At 39.7% G+C, this 23,808-nt stretch overlaps 2 protein-coding genes across 2 annotated transcripts in view; both read left to right on the top strand.

The window, feature by feature from the left end:
• Positions 1-658: 658 nt before the first annotated feature.
• Positions 659-4,084, top strand: LOC139114932 (RING finger protein nhl-1-like). The gene has a single exon (XM_070676850.1). It carries the CDS (start codon positions 659-661, stop codon positions 4,082-4,084), a length of 3,426 nt encoding a protein of 1,141 aa, XP_070532951.1.
• A 3,724-nt stretch (positions 4,085-7,808) lies between these two features.
• Positions 7,809-23,808, top strand: part of LOC139152733 (ribonuclease 3-like) — a 28,125-nt gene continuing 12,125 nt past the window's right edge. The window contains exons 1-16 of the mRNA XM_070726049.1: positions 7,809-8,045; positions 10,243-10,952; positions 11,601-11,705; positions 12,734-12,941; positions 13,286-13,430; positions 13,756-13,913; positions 14,859-15,026; positions 15,593-15,751; positions 16,258-16,339; positions 16,891-17,117; positions 17,535-17,659; positions 20,293-20,500; positions 21,654-21,761; positions 22,687-22,825; positions 23,205-23,325; positions 23,458-23,557. Coding sequence (XP_070582150.1) covers positions 7,917-8,045; positions 10,243-10,952; positions 11,601-11,705; positions 12,734-12,941; positions 13,286-13,430; positions 13,756-13,913; positions 14,859-15,026; positions 15,593-15,751; positions 16,258-16,339; positions 16,891-17,117; positions 17,535-17,659; positions 20,293-20,500; positions 21,654-21,761; positions 22,687-22,825; positions 23,205-23,325; positions 23,458-23,557 — 2,892 coding nt within the window. The 5' untranslated portion in view covers positions 7,809-7,916. The remainder of the gene's footprint in view (positions 8,046-10,242; positions 10,953-11,600; positions 11,706-12,733; positions 12,942-13,285; positions 13,431-13,755; positions 13,914-14,858; positions 15,027-15,592; positions 15,752-16,257; positions 16,340-16,890; positions 17,118-17,534; positions 17,660-20,292; positions 20,501-21,653; positions 21,762-22,686; positions 22,826-23,204; positions 23,326-23,457; positions 23,558-23,808) is intronic.

Raw genomic sequence — 23,808 nt, 5'->3', positions numbered from 1 at the left:
ATAAACAATGAGTAGATACACTAAACTATTTCAGACGAAACTACATGCCGAATACAACCCGCTACAAATTCAATGAATGTTCTGCGTATTGCGAACATTGTATGAAAATAGACCGAGTTGCAATCTTGAAAATTACGTTGAATTTATGAACATATGGCATAGAATCACGTGAAAAACCAAGCGATCAAGTCCGCACGCTAAAATGTTAGAATTCTTTACGTCACACCTGCGCTGACCTGGTCATCCCGGGTCAACAACGCCCCGCCATTGACCCGAATATCAGAGTTCAAACTGGACAATCGCCAGACAGGGCATTAAAGGTCAACTTACTCTCCTTGTACTTAATAAATTTATCGATCACGACGCGAGTCTGGCACCACTAGTAGACCACTCCTCCAATCGTCTAAATGTCTGACCCATGCATGGGTTAGCTTAGTGCCATTTGTTTTAGTTTAAGAATTACGAGTTTTTACAAATCTCTGAGACAGTTGTCTCAATGACATTTACATATATATAGTTTAATCTAATCTCTGACAACAAAAAACAGCAAACCATAGCGAAAGTGCTGAAACGGTTAACAAGTGAAAAATTCCAACAATGCCAGGGGGCACTATCGTCAGAGTACAATAGTACAGTGTCTTTTATGAGGCATTCCATCATGGCGGCGGCAGGCTTCCACTTCTTCGACGGGATCGAGGACAACTTTCTGGAGTGCGGGATTTGTTTCGACTGGTATCGGGATGCGAATATTTTGCCATGTCTTCATAGTTTCTGCGGACAATGTATGGACACAGTGGTTGACAAGGACGGGAAACTGTACTGCCCGATGTGTCGTCGCTCGCACGAGAAGGCTGAGAGAACACAGACGTATAAGGGAGCGGCCAACAAGCCGGTACTGAAGTCCGTCCGCGAATCAGAAAGGCTCCCTGCCACGGGAAACTTCGCTACCGGGGATATTCCCAGATGCGCCGTGTGTAAGGATGCTAACCCAAGTAACAAATGTATTGACTGTACATTACGGCTTTGCTATGCCTGCTCGTGCGTGCATAGGAATATTTCTGCCAGTCGATCGCACATTTTAGTGGACGCCGAGAACAATCTCGACAATGGTAGCCACTCGTATTCGGTCCAACCCCCTGCCCACTGCACAATTCACTCGAAAAATGAATTATCACTTTTCTGTACCAGTTGTGACGTGTGTGTCTGCCTCGAATGTACAACGAGAGATCACAAACACCCAGAGCACAAATGCACAAGCCTGAAAAATGCTGCCAACGACTTTGCGAAAGATTTGGCGGCAATGGTCGACGAAATAAAATCAAAGGAAAAAGAAGTCAACCAACGGAAGCACAATATTCAAGAGTGGTCAAAGTCGTTGGTCTACTGCTACCACAGGGAAGGCATGAAAATGGAGGCCCATAAGAAAAGTACGATTGAAGGGATCACTCGGAAAATAGAAGAAAACAGCGGACACCTTTTCGAAGAGTTAAGAAGAGAATACGAGCGCAGGAGAATCAGCCTACAAGCGAAAGTCAAAGAGCTTGAAAATGCGCAGAGCGATCTGGCCGAGGCGAGGGTGAAAGCCGAAACCCTGATAAAGTGTGAGGATATGAAACAGGTGATGTCAGCCCGGAAGGATGTAACAGTTCAGATAAAACGACTCTTAGAAACCGAAACAAAATCCGAGCCAATCGTAAGTGATTACATGCAATTCGAAGTCTACGATGACTTCTGCAAAGCCGAGCAGTTAGGAGTGATACAAACTGCCGAAGATGGGTTTTCGGTCGCCCGGTCTCGCCATTCTGAAGTTACACGAACACAGACTATCGCACCAGTTACCACAGCAGTAACACTTCAATCAAATGGTCGAAGTCATCGACGACGAAAAGTACGAGGTAAGGAATCTAAAACTCTTGGCCTATCTACAAATGCAACAACTGCAGTGGATTGTCCTTTATCGAAAAGCACGCTATTGACTGATGCGAAGTCTGTACCTGCGAAGCTGAACGTGGCAGAATCTTTGGCGCCTTCGGCTGGAACAGGGACAGTTTCCAATAAAATACGGACAGAACTCGCCATCGTTGTCAATTCTGGTACGGTGACGGCCTCTGATGCAGCGAACCGTGCCGTGTCAACGTCATATTCGTCACCCAGTGGCACAACCCTGACGTATGCCACTCAGTCGACGTCAACAGTCACTGTGACACAAGCAGAACCGTACCCGGCGCCAAAACCTGAAAAGGCAAGAATCTCAAAGATTGAGAGGGCTCCACCCAAAGCTGCGATAGAGGTGTGCTCTGTCTCGGTGATGCACGCTAGACCCGAACATGTCATATTGCCATTATCTCCGACATTTGCCGAGTTACACGTAACGTCAAAGCCTTCGGAGACAGTGGTGCCCTTGACGGAGTATGTTACACCGAAAGCCGCACTTGCCGTTGCTCCTCAGGCAGTGTCGTATTCCGGACCTGAGAATGTGACGTCATTAACTATACCTATTGGCATGTCTGCAACTGACTCTGCCAGAATTGCAAATTCTCACGCTGCTCCAAGGAAACCTACAAAAAGTACGTCAAGGACGAGAGTAAGCGCGAACACCGTCCACGGGAATGTTAATATCCCTGAACTCACTGATATGAAGACAGAATCTAGAACAGCATCGCTGACAGCAACGGAACAAAGTGCTATAAAAACTTCTTCTGGCGTCACAACCCAAAGTATAACAAAAATGTCAACAGGAACGCCAAATCTAACGACACCGATCTCAACATCGGAAAATTCAGTACACACGGCCTTGCTCGCAAGAACAAAACATAATTCACGATGGGCTGCACAAGAAATTCAGTCTGTCAGTGCAAGACAGCCCAAGGAGAGAGGAAAGGTGTCTGCCATAAAACTTGGCGTGCCAGAAGTTAATTTACACAACTTCAAGCCGATCAAAGTGCAACCTGGACACAGTTTCGAACTTCGGCATGTACCTGAATATACGCGAATCGGGGAAGAATTCTGCGTGACGCTAACCAAACAACAACAAAACCAAAGTGAAGAGACGTACTGCGGGCAGGTGATAACTGCCGAAATGACATCACCGACACGGGACGTTCAGTCCGTGAACGTGACCAGAATCGAAGATGATCTCTTTATTCTGAGTTGCCATGGAGACACCGAGGGGGAACATACACTCTCTGTCAGAGTACATTCAAAACCCATTCACGTGTCCCCGGTTAACATCAAGGTAATCCCTCGCAAGGGATTGCTGTGTAAATTTGGACAAACGGAAACCGGCGTGGGACAGCTAGGATGGCTAAGACGTGGTGTGGCCCTGAGCAGAGGACGTGATATTTTGGTTTGCGAGCCTAGGCACCAGCGATTGCAAGTGTTTACTTTGCAAGGAAACCAGCGGAGAGTTGTTCAAGTGTCTGGGTTTGCAAGGCAGTGCATACCACTCTTTGCAGCTGTTTCTCATAAAGACGGCCACTGCTACATCACTGATGGGGGCAACAAGCAGATTCTGGTCTGTGATGAAGACTGGAAGTCGATAAGATGTTTCGGCAAGGGACATCTGACGGATCCCAGGGGCATCGCAGTGAATCCGACCAAAGGGAAAGTGTACGTCGTCGACCATTCTTCTCATCGCGTGAAAGTTTTCCGTCTCGACGGGCGGTTCGTCAGTTCCTTCGGAAACGTCGGTGGCGGAGACGGCCAGCTGAACCATCCTTGGTGCGTTGCAGTCGACAGCAACACGGGTAATGTTTACGTGTCCGACAGTAATAACAACCGTGTTAGTGTCTTCACAGAAGTCGGCGAGTTCTTGTACACCTTCAGTTTCGTCAAACGAAAACCGGGTACGCAAGATTTTCACACCGGCATCGCTGTCGATAGACACGGTCACGTGTATGTTAGCAATAACACGGGTAACTGTGTCATGAAGTACGACAAGATAGGGAACTTTGTCGGTCGTGTGGATAACGAAGAAGATGATGTGAAACACCCTCTTGGTGTCTGTGTCAGCGATGATGAACCGTTCGGAAAAGTTATCGTGGTTGAAGAGTATACTGGATGTGTGAAAGTCTTCGCACAGTAAAGTCAGACTGGTGACACTAGCAAAAATTATACATGTCACAACTTTCAATGCTCTGACAAAGTGAGAGCCACATCTATATCTAACAGATGCTGCCAAATAACTTTCGCTATTTCAAAATCTGCGTCAACACTTTCGGAAAATTGAGTTTGTTTTTGTGTTTCTGCCAATTGTAAAAAGGTTTGGTCTTTTCACAAATGTTAACATTAACGGGTGTAGTGTGACAGCAATATATCAGATTCTGTGAGAATGTTCAGTGTTTTCATTTGACCCCGTAAATAAATTTAAAACATGCAGCTGCTTTGAAAAGTTTACGTCACAGGATGAAAAAGTACGCCATCACGGTACGCCAATATGAATTGGTTACGTATCGAAGAAACACCACCGCTATTCGAGCACAAAAATAATTTACTAATATTTGCTTAATTTCATTCGCTATGGATCTTCCATTCCGGAAGTCACATGTTGTGTGAAGTATGAAGATTTAGTTTGACGTCAATTGTGTGTGACGCATTTCGTGTGAAATGTTCATTTGAATTGGTGTGATTTCAAAATGGATTCTAATCTTTGTGTCTTGCATGTATTCAAATCATCAGAATAAATCACCCAGGTGGCTCTTGTCATCATATGTTGAATTGTAGACCTACAACCAGGGTATCGACGTCATCGAACACATCGACGCGTGGTCTCTGCTCCATAAACTGATGTCAATATTTTGGTACGGAATAGTTGGACAGCTGTTCAAGTTTAGTCTGCTGTCCAACTGTGCCCCATGTGATGTGCATCTCTCCTGTCCTCGGCGATAATATTTGCGTTTTGTTTGTGTGAATTTTCAAGCGTTTGTACACAGCAGTGGCCCCTTGTGTCGGGTTAATAAAACATTCTTGGTTTGGTTTTGCTGTGTAATGTCATTTTCTCAAAATACTACAGGGTGAACATTTTAGAGTTTTGTGTTTTTTATGATCCTGTCTGACCTCGCAAAGTTCGTACTCGTCCCTTAAAAGTTAGTCTAGACTGTCCTTAGTGTGTTGTTTTAACCTGTTTCATTCTCTCTCTAGTGCTCTCTCTCTCTCTCTCTCTCTCTCCTCTCTCTCTCTCTCTCTCTCGCAATCGACGGCTTTCTGTCCCAGTTCTCGCTCCCCGTTCCTTTGTCTTAGCGTCTGACCTGTGATACAAATAATCTGTTCATCGCAAAGTTGTTAGTGGGTCTTTCACATATTGTTGCTGCGTTAAATAGCAAGAATAAGCGCATTAACTGATGCAAAACACTCACACAAAGAAAAACAAATCAGCTGAAAGTGTTATCCCTGGCGAGAGAAAACCCGTTTAACAAATGGCTTGCAATGTGTATAGTACCCACATAAGAGTAAAGCCTGGCACTGAAAGACACGGAGTTTCTATCGTTTAAAACAAGGCATTGGTGTAAGTACATATTGACAGTATGACCGAGTAATAATAGTTTTGACTGTTAAACCGTGGGTGATATTTATTTCAACGGTTTTGGCGCTATCAATTTGTAATCGGAGATAAAGCCAGATCAGCTTAGTTTAAACCTGCAACCATAAAACTCTAAAACGATCCGGTTCATTGTTGCGCATTGTCACGGGTTCTCTGCTCTTTTTGTCATACAATCAGTCTACCGCTGCGATTTTCGAGATGACCTATTTTTGTACCCGCCAGTTGTCACGTAACATGTTCCACTGTCACGTGGGGATTTATTGTACTCATTGTACCCCATTCGTATCGTTTATTCATTAAAACATTGGATGATTTAAGTCCCTGGTTAAGCCATGGTTTAAGGTAAGTATGACCCAACACGTTTTGAACTCGTTTAGAATGAGCATTGCATGGCGTGAAAAATATTTTTCCATTTACATACTTTGCATATAGATGAATGTTTCAATACCGATACACTAATTTCATATACGTCCATAGACAGAATTTATCGAAGTACCGAATAATAATTCAATGTTGATAACGCAATTCGCTTGGTTCACGATATTTAGAAAAAACATTGTTAAAGGACCAGTATCTGTAACATTTGGCGATTTCATGGTTTTGTTTTTTATGTTAACGGAAAGGTCTTGTTCTACTCCCCACCGTATGTTGTTGAAATGTCCAATGTTTCGTCTGTCAACCTAGCGTGTGTAGGTATAGTTCAGTGTTGCTATTGACCTTTAGATTGTAGTCCGGACTATAATTCACTTGTCAACAATAACAATGCAGTCGACACATTCATAGACTGAGCTGACGAGTTCAATGCTATGTATCTAAACATGCGACAAGAAGTTGAACAAAAAACAAAACAAAACAAAAAAACCGTGAACATACAAATCAAAATACTGATAAAAAACACCAAATGGTTCAGCAACTGGCCCTTTAAAATGCCAGTTTTTATTGAAAAAGCTGTAATTTAAAGTGTCAAACAGTGCATGGTGCCATGGGGCAGAGGAAATGATATTAGTGTTTCATTTCTGTTATTCATAATTATTGTTTATTTACAAATCGATCAGCCTGGTTATGGGACATCACCTGTGACCAGTCATAGAAATAGAAAATGTGCTAGATACGATATAAAAAGAAGAAATAGTATAAAGACCTTCATCACTATCACTGTGCAGTTATAAAAAGTGTCAATGGCGTTTTCAAATGGCCAGTAGTTTTAACTTTCGATGTTTTTTTCACACTAATTTTGTTTTGAATGTCAACTACGTTTCTTGTCCTACTCCAAAAAGCATGTTGAGATACACAGTATTCAGCTTGTCAACTCAATCTGCACATGTGTAAACTGCACTGTTATTGTCGACAAGTGAATTCTGGAGTAGGCTACAATTCAAATGTGAACAATAGTGCATTTTACCCGTCTAGACGTTGTGTTGACAAGCTAAATAGTTGGTGTTGCAACGTGCTTTGTGAAGTAAAACAAAAACTTACAGTCAACAAACAAAGTAAAAATAGCAAAAACAATAACCAATAGTTACAGCTAAGAAATTTGAGTATTGTTGATGATGCTGATAAGTGTAAACATAAAATGCCAAAATAACACTCAGGGAATTTTGCTATCAACTCTATGGCTATATGCAGTACAAACGGGAACGATGTACCTCTTTCATATACCTGTAGTCAGTAATACAAGTATATTTGGCCACCTACGAATTCGGTCATTCATGGACCTTTGTGGGTTTTTTAATAGACCGACTTGGCAGCTGGCCGAATTTGCTTGTTCCCACAGACACCGTGGATATGGCAGTAGGCCCGTGGGAAACCTGAACCATAGAGACACTATTGAGACTATATGAAAGCAAAGGGCGTACTTGTGTTTGTTGTAGGCACTTCCGTTTGTAAGTGTAGTCATAAACAACGACTGTAGAAAAGAATTTTTCCTTTCTGTACAGTTTCATCTACAGAAAGCAGACATTAACAACAGTATTCCCTCTAAACTTGGCTGGAACCTCTGGGGCAATTCCCTGCGATTAAAAGAAATTGGATAATGGGTAATTTTTTACACAGAACTTTCAGAGTATATAAGTACGTTAATCAATTCATGTTACAGCCTGTCAGATGTAGGTAAATCTCTATCGCCTCATTATACACCACACAGATCGCGTGTCTTATTGTTTTGATCAAGGTCCAAGTCAGGCGGCTGTCAGAACGCAAATTCAGCAAAGCGCGAAAAACAAATGTTGTGAATTATTAACCGCTGGTGGCGTCACTTTTTTCCCACCATTCGTCATTCTGGGTATTTTAAACATGGCCGCTTACTACAACTGGTAACGATGTTGTCAATCGTGAAGTTGGTGTTCGCTGAAGTCTGAACAGATCAATTTACACAAAGATGAACCGAGGAAATAATACCTGGCAAGGAAGACCTGTTGGTCAAAGAGGATTTGTCAGACCCAGTGTCGGTCAAATACCACAGTTCGCCGGAGGGCCAAGACCGGCCTTCCCTCAAGCCCAGGGACAGGTAAAATTTCGCTATGTGTTCAACAGTATTGACTGAATGTTTGACTGCAGGCAGCTATTGTTTATCGTTACTTCCTCTGATGCAAGGGAGAGACATGATATTTTCTTTGATTCTGTCTGGAGCGAATGCTTAACCGAGTTCTGCAGGAAAGACTGAACAAGAGCTATAACATGTTATAAGGGACCGTCTCAGATTGTCGCATAAGTTCATGCAACGAAATTCCGTCGTTTACATCAAAGCCCCCTACCCTCTCCCCCTAAACGAAATTTCAAAAGGGCAAATGTTGATGTCTGCCTGAGCGTAGCATTTATCTATACCTACTTAAGAATATGTTTCCTCTGACCACATTACATCGTCAAGTAATCGATCAAATTTGAATACTAATCGCTCCAGTAAGACACGAACTAGTTGGAGATACAGTAGTTCCTACCTCCATGCTGCAAAATAGCACTGATCGCAAATGACGTCACTGTTCTCTTTCATTAATATGCATAAATAAACATTTGTCCGCATTTTCCGCATAAACGATGAAAATACAACCTGCGAGTGTTAGAAAGGCTATCTAGCGTCACACTTATTCGTATGAATTGATGACTGAGACTACAAGCTGCAATAACAGCCGCGCATACAACGACAAAATTTGTCTGAATTTCAGCATATTTGTCCGAAAGTCGCGCGCATGCAGCTATATTTAGTAACAAACCCGAAATCATGATCAACGCTATTGTAGTGCTACGGTGAGGCGGTCGGTGATTTTGGTTTTTGCGACTTCGCTCACCAGTAGCGCTACAATGCCGATGGCCCTGTAGAGATGAAAATAAGCGCACCCCACTGGACAAGGCGTGTTGATGTGAAATGCTACATATTTACTGCATTTGGTCGTACTGATTTATCACTACTGAAGACTCAATCTATACTTCACTAATCTTGTCGTTTATTGGGTTTTGAATTTGTTCAAACACGTGATCGCGTTCCATAAACATTGGGCGTGCGTTGGGCATCGGTGTTTCTTGGAGCCGCCATTACCGGAAGTTGGTATCACATCAACACGCCTTGTCCAATGGGGTGCGCTTATTTTCACCTCTACAGGGCCATCAGCATTGTAGCTACTGGTGAACGAAGTCGCAAAAAACAAAAAATCACGACCGCCTCACCCTAACACTACAATTTTGCAGCTAGTAGGAGTTACAGCAAAATTTGTTCGTACGAGTGTGCAGTTTTTGTTAATTTTTACTGTTAAGAGAATTTGTAATCAAAAAATAAAAGTGCGAAAGTGAAGTTCACTAATTGGATGGAGGTCAAACCCCCTCCCCCCGTAAACGAATAAATTTCGCTGTTTGAACTTATGCGGCAATCTGAGACGGCCCCTAAGTTATAACTGTTCCATGATTTTGCTCAGGACTGTTGAAGTAAGGAAACTAAGATATGCACTATAAAAACACTGAACGAATTTTAATTTTTTATTAGATTCAGAACTTAAGAAAATCACGAAAGATGGATTCGATTACTTCTCAGTGACCCAATGAAATCAACTTGCATACTCTTATGTGGATTCTGGAGAATGTGAACAACAATGTGACTGACCCATGTTAGTACAAGTAGACTAATATTGTATCTATGATTGTATCAGCAGGCTGTAGTTGTCTGTAAAGTAAATGTATAATGACTAACAAGGAGGTAGGAAGGGACTTGCAGATAATAATTTCGATGATGAGAACTTTCGCAATGGCGGTGATACTGATAGAGATTCATGTATTGTATGATAATTTGATTAAAGCGATTGCCGAAACTTCTGTGTCCAAACATTCATTTCTGTCGACATGAATAAGTCATGCAGACATCTAAAAGCAATTAAATAAGGTATCAAATGCTTTCATCTGCCAATAACTTTTTGGAGGAGGGCTCAAGGAAGTTTTTCCCAACTTCTGTCACATTTGCAACTGTGAAAAGTATGAGTCACAGTCACATGTTACAGGCTGTAAGTTTTTCTCACATAGTAGATTTAGTACAGGTCTGAGAATAGAACTGCTTCTTCTCATTGAAATGACTGAGTCCAGCACCATAACTACTGAGATTCCATTTGTCAGAACCACCGAGATAGGAAGAGACTGCCTCCTGAACCAAAGATGACAATGATATTTTTTATTATTTCTTTACCATAGTCGTTGACTGAACCATTGTTGCTCATCCTTTACAGTTTGCAAACACAGCATGGACTCAGCAACACTTCTTGCCAAACTTTGCACCGCAAGCCATGGGGAGACTGCCATTCCAACAGAATCTGAATCCAGGGCTGCTACCAACACCAGCCATGTTCAACCAGAATGCCTTGATCAACCAAGGGGCACTAGCAAGAATGCCAGTGCCAATACACGGAGCCCTGGGACCATTTGGAAATAATCCCATTGTATCACATACAAATAATCAGATGGTTGTCCATGGTAACACACCTATCATGCCAGCAATTCCCATCCAGCCTGGAGGATCACACAATTTCCAGAACATTCGGCAGTCGACCGGAAGCAACCATCAAAACATCCCTTCACACAATAAACCAGATCATCACAGCCACAGAGACAGATCTGCATCTGATTCCCACCGGCAAAGGAAAGGAAGGAGTCCAGTGTCGCACTCGGATGGTCACAGAGATCACCACCGGCACAGGCATAGCTCACCGAGGTCTTCGGATAGTAGAGATGAACATAGACACCGTTCTGCAGGTCATGATAGACACCGTCGGGACAAGGTCAGTCATCATGAACATCGCAGTCACACAGACAGAGCCAGGAGAACTGATGGCAAACATGCACACAGAGAGGATGACAGAAAACCTCACAGGAGTCACGATGCAGATGGACACAGAAAGAGACATGCACACAGTTCAACAGAGAGGAGCTCATTAGACAGGTATGATGGGAAAAGGTTGACTACGAAAAAAGTGATAATTACAATACTGGTACATCCATAACTAACAGCCTCTCAAGTTATAGGATGTTTAAAGTTATCAAGTGAAAATAAATACCTCTTTCCTCCTTTGTAAACTTTTGCATCTCATCCACACAGGTACCACAACTATGCAATCTTTTTCCAGGCAGGCAGTATCACTTTTCCATCTGCCAAGTCAGTATTAAAAAGCATTTCTAAACCATCAGCCTGAATGAAAATATCTAATATCTATCAGTACTGTACACTTGAATGCTTCAATAATATTGCCCAAAACATGGATGCTGCATACTTCAACAGAAATAGGTTGTTGCAGGAGTTTGTAAGATCAGATAATGTTGGTATGTTGATTTACACTGACTATGTTGAACTCTAGGTCACTGACAAATACTGTTGAGAAGCACATGGCGGCACTATCTTCTTGTAAAATAGTAACTACACATCACTCTTGTAATAGTCACGGTACCCATGGTGTAAAAGTATGATTTTTTATGGCGGTTAAACTGTTAACTTTGACATTAAATTACACCTAAATTTCAGCTACTGTGGTATACATGATCCACAGCTGTTCAGGTCTGTTTCCTTGAAACCGATTTTTTTTCTCCTGTACAGGTCCAGAGATAGCAGAGATAGGGAGAGTAGATACAAAGAACACCGAGGGGAAAGCCATGAAGAAAGGAAAAGAAAGCGAGGTCATGATTATGATCACAGAAGAAGGTGAGTACTGCAAGTGATATGTACCTTTAAATGTTGTGTATGTTAGTGTGGTATGTGTATATATGTTCATACAGGTCTGTGTTCATGGTTTTCCTTGGTTTGAGCTGCTGGCTTTAAGACAGTGCTATCATTAAAGCATATAGTTTCTCCATGGTGTGTTAAAACTTGCTGTCAGGGGTACATGCAGGTTTGAGCAAATCCGTTTAGTGGTAGGTGATCCATACAACAGTAACAATGTACTGGTAGTCCAGTCATATGGTGATCCATGGACCAGTAACAATGTACTGGTAGTTCGGTCATAGGGTGATCCATGGACCAGTAACAATGTCCAGTCATATGGTTGATGGTTGTAAGTTGTTTGGTCTAGTTTGCTGCTCCTGTAGTTTATCATACAAATCCATAACTTCAAGTACATGACCCAGTCTGTTGGACCATTGAAGATCACCATGCTGGCACAAAATACTGAACCAAATGAGTTTGGCAGAATACCAGACTCCAGATCACTGGATTTGCTCTGCCTTGTAATACATTCTGACAACATCTTTTCTTATCATCATAGGGATTCTGTCAGTGTATTAAGATGAACTTTTCCTTGATATAAACAGTTTTGTGGGAAAAGGCATGAAATAATCTTTCACCAAAATATGTATACAAGGGCATTGTTTTCCCATTTCAAAGCTGGACCTTTCTACAATAATAGAATGAAAATTATTTAACATTTTACCTGATTTGATTTGCATCGAACCAAGCACATCTCAACTCTCTTCTCTGTGGTTTTCAGAAAATGTGACACATCCTATTACACATGTGTACATACATACAAATAGCCCTGTCAGTGTTTGTCAAGATACAGAGTGGGTCAGTATGACTCTAAGATCATAACCAATACACATACCGGTACATGAACAATTTATCCACAGTTCTTAAAGGCAATCATTTCTGTGTCTGACTGTATTACTTGCTTTATTCTAAAGCCAAAGAATCTAATCTCATTCAATTTTATCAACATAACTACATCTTACTTGCAGTGAAGTGTCACCTAAAAGAGCCAGGAGTCACATAGACAGAGATCCGAAGCCCAAACCCAAAATAAAACCCATGAAAAGTCCTTCCAGTGCTGCTTCATCTTTCACTGTTGCCAAGGAGACAACAGAAGATGAAGATGAGAAGAAACCTCATTGGATCAGATGTACTCCAACTGACCAGTACTATTCTAAAGATCCCATGGATCAAAAGGTAAACCTTGACCCCTGAACTATGTAATAAAATTGTTAATGCTGTCAAGAGTATTCAATATTGCTGCAATGTCACTCTCTTGGTCTTATATCCTCAAATATTGTCATAATTCTGTACTTTCTGTCTCTAGAAAGCTGGTAACAATATTCATGCTTTCACATACCCCCTTTTGTGAATATATTGAAATTATTGCAGTGTGCAGACTGATGGTATTATGAATTTTGACTCGTTAACTGATTTAAAAATCAATAGTATAGCAAAGATACAACACACCATAGCAGGTCTGTGAAAAGATGTTATTCATTCTACATGGGTGACACATTTTTGTCCACCTTGTTTTGCAGCATGATTCTACTGTAGCTGGCACAAGTAAGTTGCGGGATTTGTACGACAGAGTCAGACGTAATCTTGTAGAGAGAGGAAAGAGATGTCGGGAAGATCTTCTTACAAAAATTCCTGATTACAAGGAAGAGAAGTGTGTACACAGAGGTCAGTCAGTCACTGAAAGACACTGTAAATACTGATTTGAGTAGTGTGTTTACTGTTTGAAATTGCCTGAAATTAATTTCATTATCGATATTTGTGGGACATTTATACATAGTTTTTAAATTTTGTATACCGTACAACAGTCGTTCATATCATTTATTGCTTTGATCATGATGTGTGCCCAGCAGCCCTAAATGTATCGATAAATAAGAGACAATCAGTTACAACTAGTTGTTGCAGAAGATGTGTTATGATGATGGTGATGTTGATAACAATGATGATAATTTTTTGATTTGATTTGATTTGATTTGATATAATTTGATTTCAGTTGAAGTTCACATCTCTGACAGTGAGAGTAGCAGCAGTGACAGTGACAATGATTCTGAGTCCGACACTGAGAACTTTGAACAAATGAATGAAATGAGACGAAAGAAAAAACATCCTCTGAGGCTTCATGAAGAGCTATGGTTCAATGATCCTGGAGAGGTATGATATTATTGATTGTTTCATGGTGATGGAGCAATGACATCACAATGGCCAAACCAGTGATTGTCTCATGGTAATGTAATAATGACATCACAGCAGCCAATTGAGTGATTTCTCGTAATGGAGTGATAACTGTTGTATTGACCTGTGTATGGCTTCAGGTTGCAATGATGCTCAACCATTTGCATCATGACGATGCTATGATGCCCAGTTATGTTTCATTTCAGACTTCATCTATGTCAAAATTACATCTAAGTGACCTATTGTTAAGAATTTCAGAGACAATATCCTATGCAACAAACATCACATAGTAATAGGCTTGTATGATTTCACATTTTATTTCACACTGCTTGTATTGTATGATGTACGAGATGAATTTTCAATGAGTCAAGAGCTGTCTGATGTCTTTTTATCAATGCATGTGCTAGCAATTCATAATTGAAGAGATTGACCCGTTACCTGGAATCCCTTTAAATAAGTCTTACATCCCTATGTTCAGACAAAATTTGACGGCGAGAGAAATACTGGAAATATTGTCAAGTCCCAGAATCTGTCGGTTAAACCTGGAATTCTAATGGACCACAGCACAACAGACCCACATAATCTGGAAACATAGATTGAACTAGGTGTATTTCTGTTTGTATGTTTATCCGTGTGTATTTGTACTGCAATAATATATTGTACCAAGTGTTTGTACTCTATAGAGCACTACAGAGGTCTGAATGTGGCATTTTATTTGGTAGAAGCCCCTTTCTAGGATAGATAAAGAATTTATGTTCTTGACCTGTATAGTAACGATGTGACAGACCTGACCATGATGTCGCTGTCAGACACAAATACTTTCATCTGCACCTTACACATCAGTACTAGTTTTCTAAGAAATCACTCTGCTGCTTCATAGTAATAATTTAAATAGCCATGTTTATATTCGACTCATATTTACAGATGAATGATGGACCACTGTGCAAATGCAGCTACCGAGCCAGGCAGACAGGAATTCGTCACAACATCTACCCTGGAGAGGGCAGTATACCAGCCTGTGATCCACTCACTAACAACGCTGGTAGATTACATCACTACAGAGTCACAGTGTCACCGGGCACTAACTTCCTGGTAAGATTCTGAAACTGTCAGTTTGGTCGTAAATATGATCAGATATGATAAATATCTCAAATGGCCGGTAGCTTTAGCTTTTAGTGATTGTTGTCACCATGTTTGTTGTAAATATAAACCAAAGTTTCTTGTCCACACCCAAAAGCATGTTGATATAGACTGTATAGTACTCAGCTTGTTAACTCAGCCTATACAGGAGTAGACTACGTGGTTAGTTACAGTTGACAAGAGAATTCTGGTCCAGAGTATAGAATTTGAATGTAAACGTTAACAGTGCATTTTACATGTATAAACGTTGTGTTGCCAAACTAGATAGTTGGTATTTCAACATGCTTCCAGGAGTAGAAGGAGATATAGTCATTGGCATACTGAACAAAAAATTATCAAAAGTTACAGCCACTGGCTGTTTAAAGTTGTGGTTGTTTCAGGGTATTCATCTCATGTTTGGATTGTTTATAAGCAGACTATTGTCAATGATAGTTTCAAGTTACCGGGGGTGGGGGGGGGGGTGGAATTAACTGTAATGAAATTTGTAAATTATTGTCATGTAAATTTATGATTTTCAGAGTGACAGACCGACAGTGATAGAGTATGATGATCATGAATACATCTTTGAAGGATTTTCAATGTTTTCCCACTACCCTCTGGATACCTTCCCACAATGCAATGTGATCAGGTTCAACATAGAGTACACCATCTATTTTCTGAAGGAACCAATGCCTGAGGTAAGGTATCATGTGATGGCAAAGATCACTTCCCATTGGTTAAGAGTGTTATCCATTGATTGTTGAATACAGCTTCTGTAGTGGAGTGTTATAAGTCACAAATGTACTGGTTAGAGAGTGCAGATAACGGGGATACTGGGGAATACATGAGAAGAAATTCTTCAAGTATTTTGAATAAATTGAGAACAAATAATGATCTTCAAAATTTGTATAATACTGCAAAATATCAACCATATTTTAGACATCTTAGTAAAATGACATGTAGCAATCATAGTATTATTGGATCATTTATTTGACTTAAAACAGTTAATTACAGAGAACCATTCATTGTTATCTAAAAAGAAAAAAAAACAAAAAAATTATTTACACTCAATATGTTATGAGTTTTACTTTCACTTCATCTGCACAAATTCTTTGGTAAAATGACATTCATTAGAAAATGTTGTAATGCTAATCGAGAAATTTGTTTCCTTTTCCCATTGTTTGACCCAAATTTGCTTGATCAGCATTTCTGCATTGAAGGTCTCAATCTCTTTGATGATTTTCTGTTTGAAGAAATTTTGGAACTCCATGACTTCGACTTGAAAGGTAAGTAGCTTGATATCATATCCCAGTGTTCTCCACATTGGTATTTATAGGGATAGGTCACTCCCACTGCTTTATCCAAGCTGTGGAGAATACTGTATCCATTTTGCTACTTATAAATATTTATGTAGATTTATATGCATCATGCCAGTTCAGCCAATCCACTACGATTAAGATTGCCATGTCAGCAGTATTCACAGATGGATAAACATTCCATAATTAATGGATATGAAACCCTTCAAAGCATACATTGATAATTTGAATATCTTGAAACCTGATGGTACAAGATGTTCAATGAGGGCTGATGTGACAGGCATTCAGATAAATTTTCAAAATGAATTATCAATGTTTTGTCATATTTTTCAAAACTGCCAGTGACATCCTTGCTTTGTACATGTACTTCTGTTATACACATTGTATCTGATTTCAGATCTCTTTTCTTACACCAAACAAACTATATACAGTGTTATTCATTTCCTTTTGAAAAATTCAACATTGAAATGTCATTGGAGACATTCAAAGTAACTTTGATATCATTTCCAATTCATGTGTAGATGCAAATGGCCGCAGACCTTTCTACTTCATGCCAAGGTTTGTACGTAGTCTGCCGGACAATGGCAAGGAAGTTCTCTCCATGCACCAAGTACTGCTGTATTTGCTTAAGAACAACAGACCATTGGTTGAAGACAGTGAGTTGGCAGCCATGCTGCAAATGGATGAGTTGGAATGGGAGAAAGTAGCAGAAGAAACAAAAAACATGATTGTTTCCTATCCCGGCAAGGTATGTCACATGATTGGACAATATATGTCAAATGATCATCACATGATGTTTTAGGGTGTGTCACATGATCAGTAGTGACAGGCTACATGATCGGTGTTTCAGACATTGTGAGTGTAAATGTGAGATTATGCAATATTTAATCAGCCATTGTTGTTTCGCCACAAGTGCTGTCTGCTGTATTGATGAGTCAGTTCTGTTATCCTCAAGGACAAGAATTATTTTATTGCAGACATGTTCTGAATGATGTGGTAAATTTTGTGTGTGTAATTTGTACATTGGCAGACCATCGTGTATGTTTTGTGACAATTTCATCACAAATTAAAGAATTATACATGAGTGGAAAAACTGATTTTCAAGAAACAGGATTGAAAAGGACATTCATTTTACAGTGTTTCTCATACAATGGGTGAATTTCAGAAACCTTCATCTGTACGGATTGATCAACTCGACAGAGAACAGAGTAGAAATGATGTCATCAACTACCCTGTCATTGTACATTTTGGCACCAGACCAGCTCAGCTCAGCTATGCAGGGGACCCTGGGTAAGTCTGGTAGAGCAATCGACAATGTCTCATTGGCTGCACTGACTGTGTAGTTTGAGAAGTTAACCGGTTGAGTGCCTAAGTTAATTTTTGTCAACTGTATAGAGAATGTAACCCTGACAATTTTCTTTTCGGATCTTGACTTTTTTTTTATTAGTCCCCGCGGAGTTTGGCGGGGACTTATAGATGGGTCCCGTCCGTGTGTCCGTCCGTCCGTCCGTCCGTCCGTCCGTCGTCCGTCCGTCATCAACAGTTTCTCAGACACTGCTAAACTGATTTTGTTCAAACTTGGCACAAAGGCATAGGACTATGACCTACAGATGCACGTCGATTTATTTTGTGATACGATCCAATATGGGCGCGAGGCGGCCATTTTATTGCGATTTTTCATGTCTTTGGACCATAACTCAGACATCCTTGAGCACATTCTGCTCAAACTTGGCACAAAGGCATAACATTATGGCTTTCATATCCATGTCAAATTTTATTGCGATATGTTTCAATATGGGCGCGTGGCGGCCATTTTGTTGCGATTTTTCATGTCTTTGGACCATAACTCAGACATCCTTGAGCACATTCTGCTCAAACTTGGCACAAAAGCATAACACTATGGCTTAAATATCCATGTCAAATTATTTTGCGATGTGTTTCAATATGGCAGCGTGGCGGCCATTTTGTTGCGATTTTTCATGTCTTTGGACCATAACTCAGACATCCTTGAACAGATTCTTATCAAACTTGCCACAAAGGTATAACACTATGGCTTACATATCCATGTCAAATTATTTTGTGATACAATCCAATATGGCCACGAGGCGGCCATTTTGTTTGCGATTTTTCGTGTCTTTGAACAATAACTCAAAGATCCTTGAACCGATTCTGTTCAAACGTGACACAAAGGCATAACAGTATGTCCTACATATGCACGTTGAATTATATTGCGATACGATCCAATATGGGCGTGAGGCGGCCATTTTGTTGCGATTTTTCATGTCTTTGAACCATAACTCAGACATCCTTGAACCGATTCTGTTCAAATTTGGCACAAAAGCAAAACATTATGCCCTTCATATGAACACCAATTTATTTCGTGATATGATCCAATATGGCTGACAGGCGGCCATTTTTTTTGCGATTTTTTCATGTCTTTGAACCATATAACTCAAACATTTTTTGAACCGTTTGGTTCAAACTTGGCACAAAGGCAAAGCACTATGGCATACATACGCATGTATCAATTAAGCTCGCGATAGGATCAAATATGGCTGCAGAACTGCCATTTTGTTGGAATTTTGCATGTCTTTGAATCGTAATTCAAAGGTCATTACACCCATTTTGTCCAAACTTGGCACAAAGATCAAGCACTATGGCATACATATACATGTCAATTTACTTTGTGACATGTTCCAATATGGCTGCCAGATTGTCATTTTTTCCAATATTGCTGTCAGATGGTCATTTTTGGATTTTTTCATGTCTTTGAGGCTTAATCATATGCAAATATTCTTTAACCAATGTTGTTGAGACTTGGTACAAAGATAAAGTACTATGGCATACATATGCATGTCTACTAATTTTGTACTATGATCCATATGGTCAATAGACAGCCATTTGATTTAAATTTGGTGTGATTTTTTTATGTCTTTGAAACATAAACATACCGGTAGGTCACTATCCCTCGATGGACTGATTTTGTTCAAACGTGATACGAAGATAAAATACTATGGCTGCATTTTGTGTACATTAATTTGTTTCATTATATGATCCGAAATGGCTGATTACAACAACATACCCGATCCCATACCATTTCGAAAATTCCACCAAACCATGTGTATAGTATGTGCCATCATGACACTGGAGGCAGTAAGGGCATCGTTATGGGTGATGTAATCAAAAGTTCCTTTAGTGGTCATTACCGGCAGAGATGAGTCATTATTGAACGTTCCTCAGATTACTTTATTATGCAAGTCACAGGCCTAATGCACCCGTTGCATCAATGTCATTCCACAGCTACCTAGACCACAGCTACCTAGACACCAAGATTATAACAAAATGGACAAGCGGGGACTGTGTCATCAACGATGACTTGTTTTTTATTTTTTCTAAAATTTTAATCAAAAATTGTAGTTAATGAAGAGTGATGTCAATATAGTCCAAAATTATCAAACAGAGTTAAGAAAAATCCATAAAAATAGGTAACTTGTTGCACTAAAATTTTAGTGGCCAAAATTACAGAGCTGAAAGGGTTAAATATTTGTTCAAAGAACATAGTAACTAGAATTTTCTTCTGATATCCCACTTTATATTCAAACCGTAGTTTTCTTTCATGTTCAAAATCTTACAGCAAGCAAAAAGACACAAAGATTATGATTAGCAATTGGTAGATGCCATTTTCATCACAAATACAATTCTAAAACTTTCATGATTACAAAAATGCCAAAGTTGCATTACAGCAAGTCTTATTGCATGTCAGCTCATTAAAAATGAAAAAATAGATCAAAACATAGATTTATTTCCCATGTTTTTATTTACTACAAGGTTATTGCATAAAATGAGTGGATTTCCTTGGAAGAAAACAATAGTGAAAGTGAAGTACACTTATTCATGTTATGTTTGTTGTTCACTGACTGCAGGTATCAAAAACTGTTCAAGGCTTATCTGAAGATGAGACATCTGATGGCCAATCGACCCAAGGTGACTTACGAAGACAGACAGAAACTGATGGAGAAAGAAGAACAACTTCAGAAATTGAGAAGCAGAGGTTGCATGAAGAGAGAAGTGACCGTTGAACTCAGCAGTCAGGGAATGATACGTACTGGTATACGATCAGATGTCTGTCAGGTAGGTCTACCATTGAACTCAGCAGTCAGGGAATGCAAACGTACTGGTATACGATCTGATGTCTGTCAGGTAGGTTCTACTATTGAACTCGGCAGTCAGGGAATGATACGTACTGGTATACGATCTGATGTCTGTCAGGTAGGTCTACTATTGAAACGGCAGTCAGGGAATGATACGTACTGGTATACGATCTGATGTCTGTCAGGTAGGTCTACTATTGAACTCGGCAGTCAGGGAATGATACGTACTGGTATACGATCTGATGTCTGTCGTTAGGTCTACTATTGAACTCGGCAGTCAGGGAATGATACTACTGGTATACGATCTGATGTCTGTCAGGTAGGTCTACCATTGAACTCAGCAGTCAGGGAATGATACGTACTGGTATACGATCTGATGTCTGTCAGGTAGGTCTACTATTGAACTCGGCAGTCAGGGAATGATACGTACTGGTATACGATCTGATGTCTGTCAGGTAGGTCTACCATTGAAATCGCAGTCAGGAATGATACGTACTGGTATACGATCTGATGTCTGTCAGGTAGGTCTACTATTGAACTCGGCAAGTCAGGGAATGATACGTACTGGTATACGATCTGATGTCTGTCAGGTAGGTCTACCATTGAACTCAGCAGTCAGGGAATGATACGTACTGGTATACGATCAGATGTCTGTCAGGTAGGTCTACCATTGAACTCAGCAGTCAGGGAATGATACGTACTGGTATACGATCAGATGTCTGTCAGGTAGGTCTACCATTGAACTCAGCAGTCAGGGAATGCAAAATTACTGTTTGCGTTAGCGCAAACAATAATTTCGCATAGCCATTCTAGGTACCTTAAGACAACACAAAATTTCCTTTGTTTACCATTGATGAATCTATTCATAACAAACACTATTAACATAGTACATATTATATATGGATTTAAGTATCTAAGCCATAACTAAAATTTTTAACATACATCCCCAGTTCCTTTCCACTGGTCTTGTACAATGAGAACTTGCGGTGGCTTTGAATTGTGGTTGTGTAAGGTTTTAAATGCAAGGTCTTTCAAATTCACAAGATAAAGAAAGTCAGTTTCGATGATATACAAATTTGCTTACTGGAAACAAACAACAATAATTTTTATGCATTTTTCATTTGATATTTCAGCATGCTATGATGTTGCCTGTATTAGTACACCATCTGAGATACTTTGCCTGCCTTCACACACTGGACAAGAAACTTGGATATACTTTCAAAGACAGGGCTTTATTTAAGGTAAGTGTGCCATTACAAATTACCAAGCAATTCATACTGCTGTCATTTTGAAAAAGTTCATAAATGTCAAATCACAACACAGAATAATAAACTATTACCAGTGGTAACAAGCTCCATGAGTCCAGCAGACAACAGCGCCCTCAACTTTAAAAAAAGGCTTCTCATTGACATATTCATACTCTCTGACACGCAGACAGACAGTGACAGAATGATCAGTTCACTGAACCAATCTTTAAGGAAGTTTACATCTTGAAAATGAGGGACTGAAACTTTACAATAACTGAAACTTTCCTCAAGCAACATTTCAATCGTTCTCTTTCAAACTCTAATGAAATTCAGGGGTCACTGTACAAATTTTGGTACTAGAGTAACAGATTACCCAATATTTATTGATATTTGAAATTCAAAATGGCCCCCATCGCATTATATAGAGGGAAAATAAAATTCCCGATTTTCATAAAACTAAGCAGCTTAAAACTTTATTTACTTCATGAGCTTTAAAATGAACCCCCATAAGTGGTAGACCAAAAGAGTATCGTAAAATTTTGAGAGTCCAAATGTCTTTGCCCAAGGCGCATTCTACCTTAAAGAATATATGGTATTGTTGTGGAAATATTAGATTTCAAGAAACAACAACATGTCACACTGTCAGAGCCAACTATTCTACAACCTCATGATAGTGTAAGATAAATAGGCGTCTGTGTACGTGTCCAAGTATGTACTATCTTATTTCATGGCTGAAAAATGGAGAATAGCATGTGCGAAAATGGCACACATCTAGGGTATATGTATTAAATATGGTGTTATTCACACCTTTGAGAGTACTGTTCTCAGGAGTGATATTTACAGGAGTGTTTCTAAATCTTTGTGTGTCAAGCAGTGTCAGCCACTCACAGTTTTTACTATAATTTCCAAAATCTAACAGCTTGCAATGACCCACCCATCACATCATCTGAACTTTGGAATGAACCCGGATCATGTGCGAAATTCCCTATCAAATTGTGGAGTCAGACAGCCGGAATATGGAGACAGAAGGATCCACCATGAACATACACGGAAAAAAGGTAAAAATTGAGAAACGTGGATGGAAATACAAAAGTTGAACTTGGTAAGAGTTTTGTTGTCCAAATATTTAAGTGCATGGTCAGTACTGGTTTACGTGGAGAGCATTTACCCATTATGTAGGTTACAGCGCTATAAGTCTTTAGCAGAATTCTTGTTTAACGTGTGTTACCAGTATGTGTCTTTTGACATTTATCAATAAGAGTTAAACCATTTTTCGAAAGAATAGTGGGAGATTTAAGGAAGTTGTACAATATATCTGCACTATTGAAAGTCTTTGATCACTTTTTCTGAATTCTTCATTCATACTCCTCATTGCAAAATTATTTTTCAGTGATTTTAGATTTTACTATTGACTTTTCTTCTTGCTTCTATCAACAGGCATCAACACATTGATAAATATCATGTCTCGTATGGCCAGCGAGGATGAAATCAAATCTAGGATACAACACAATGAAAGGCTGGAATTTCTTGGTGATGCTGTGTTAGAATTTATAATCAGGTAAAGGTCAACAATAGTTTTTAACTCACTGATAATAGAATTTAAAACAATGGAAATTCAAACAATACACAGTGTATACTATTGTTTACTAGAATTGTTGACTAAAGTATTTGCTATGTTTTTTATCACCAGCTGTCATCTCTATTATCTGTTTCCACATCTGGAGGAGGGAGGACTGGCAACATATAGAATGGCCTTGGTTCAGAATCAACACCTGGCTGTGCTGGCAAAGGTTAGTGTTGTGTGTGACTGGCTATGATTGCAAGGAATGGTTGCTATGGTGATGTTGATCATGTTGAGATATCTACTTCATTTTAAAGCGCTATTTGCAGCAACTTTTGATGATTTTGTTCACAACTGTGGTTCTGTTTGTAACATACATACAATTCTCTTATGCTACTCTAAAAATTATGCCACTGTGCCTCGTGTTCAATTCAATAACACAGCACTATTCATAATGCCCAACATTTTTGATGATGATTG

This window comes from Ptychodera flava, chromosome 16 (assembly GCF_041260155.1).
Source record: "Ptychodera flava strain L36383 chromosome 16, AS_Pfla_20210202, whole genome shotgun sequence".
Classification (NCBI taxonomy): Eukaryota; Metazoa; Hemichordata; class Enteropneusta; family Ptychoderidae; genus Ptychodera; species Ptychodera flava.
The sequence above is the reverse complement of the archived record's forward strand: the minus strand, read 5'-3'. Positions and strand labels throughout refer to the sequence as shown.

Bases quoted from the DNA above. Each gene is read 5' to 3' on its own strand.
- LOC139114932 (XM_070676850.1), top strand. From the start codon at position 659: ATGGCGGCGGCAGGCTTCCACTTCTTCGACGGGATCGAGGACAACTTT.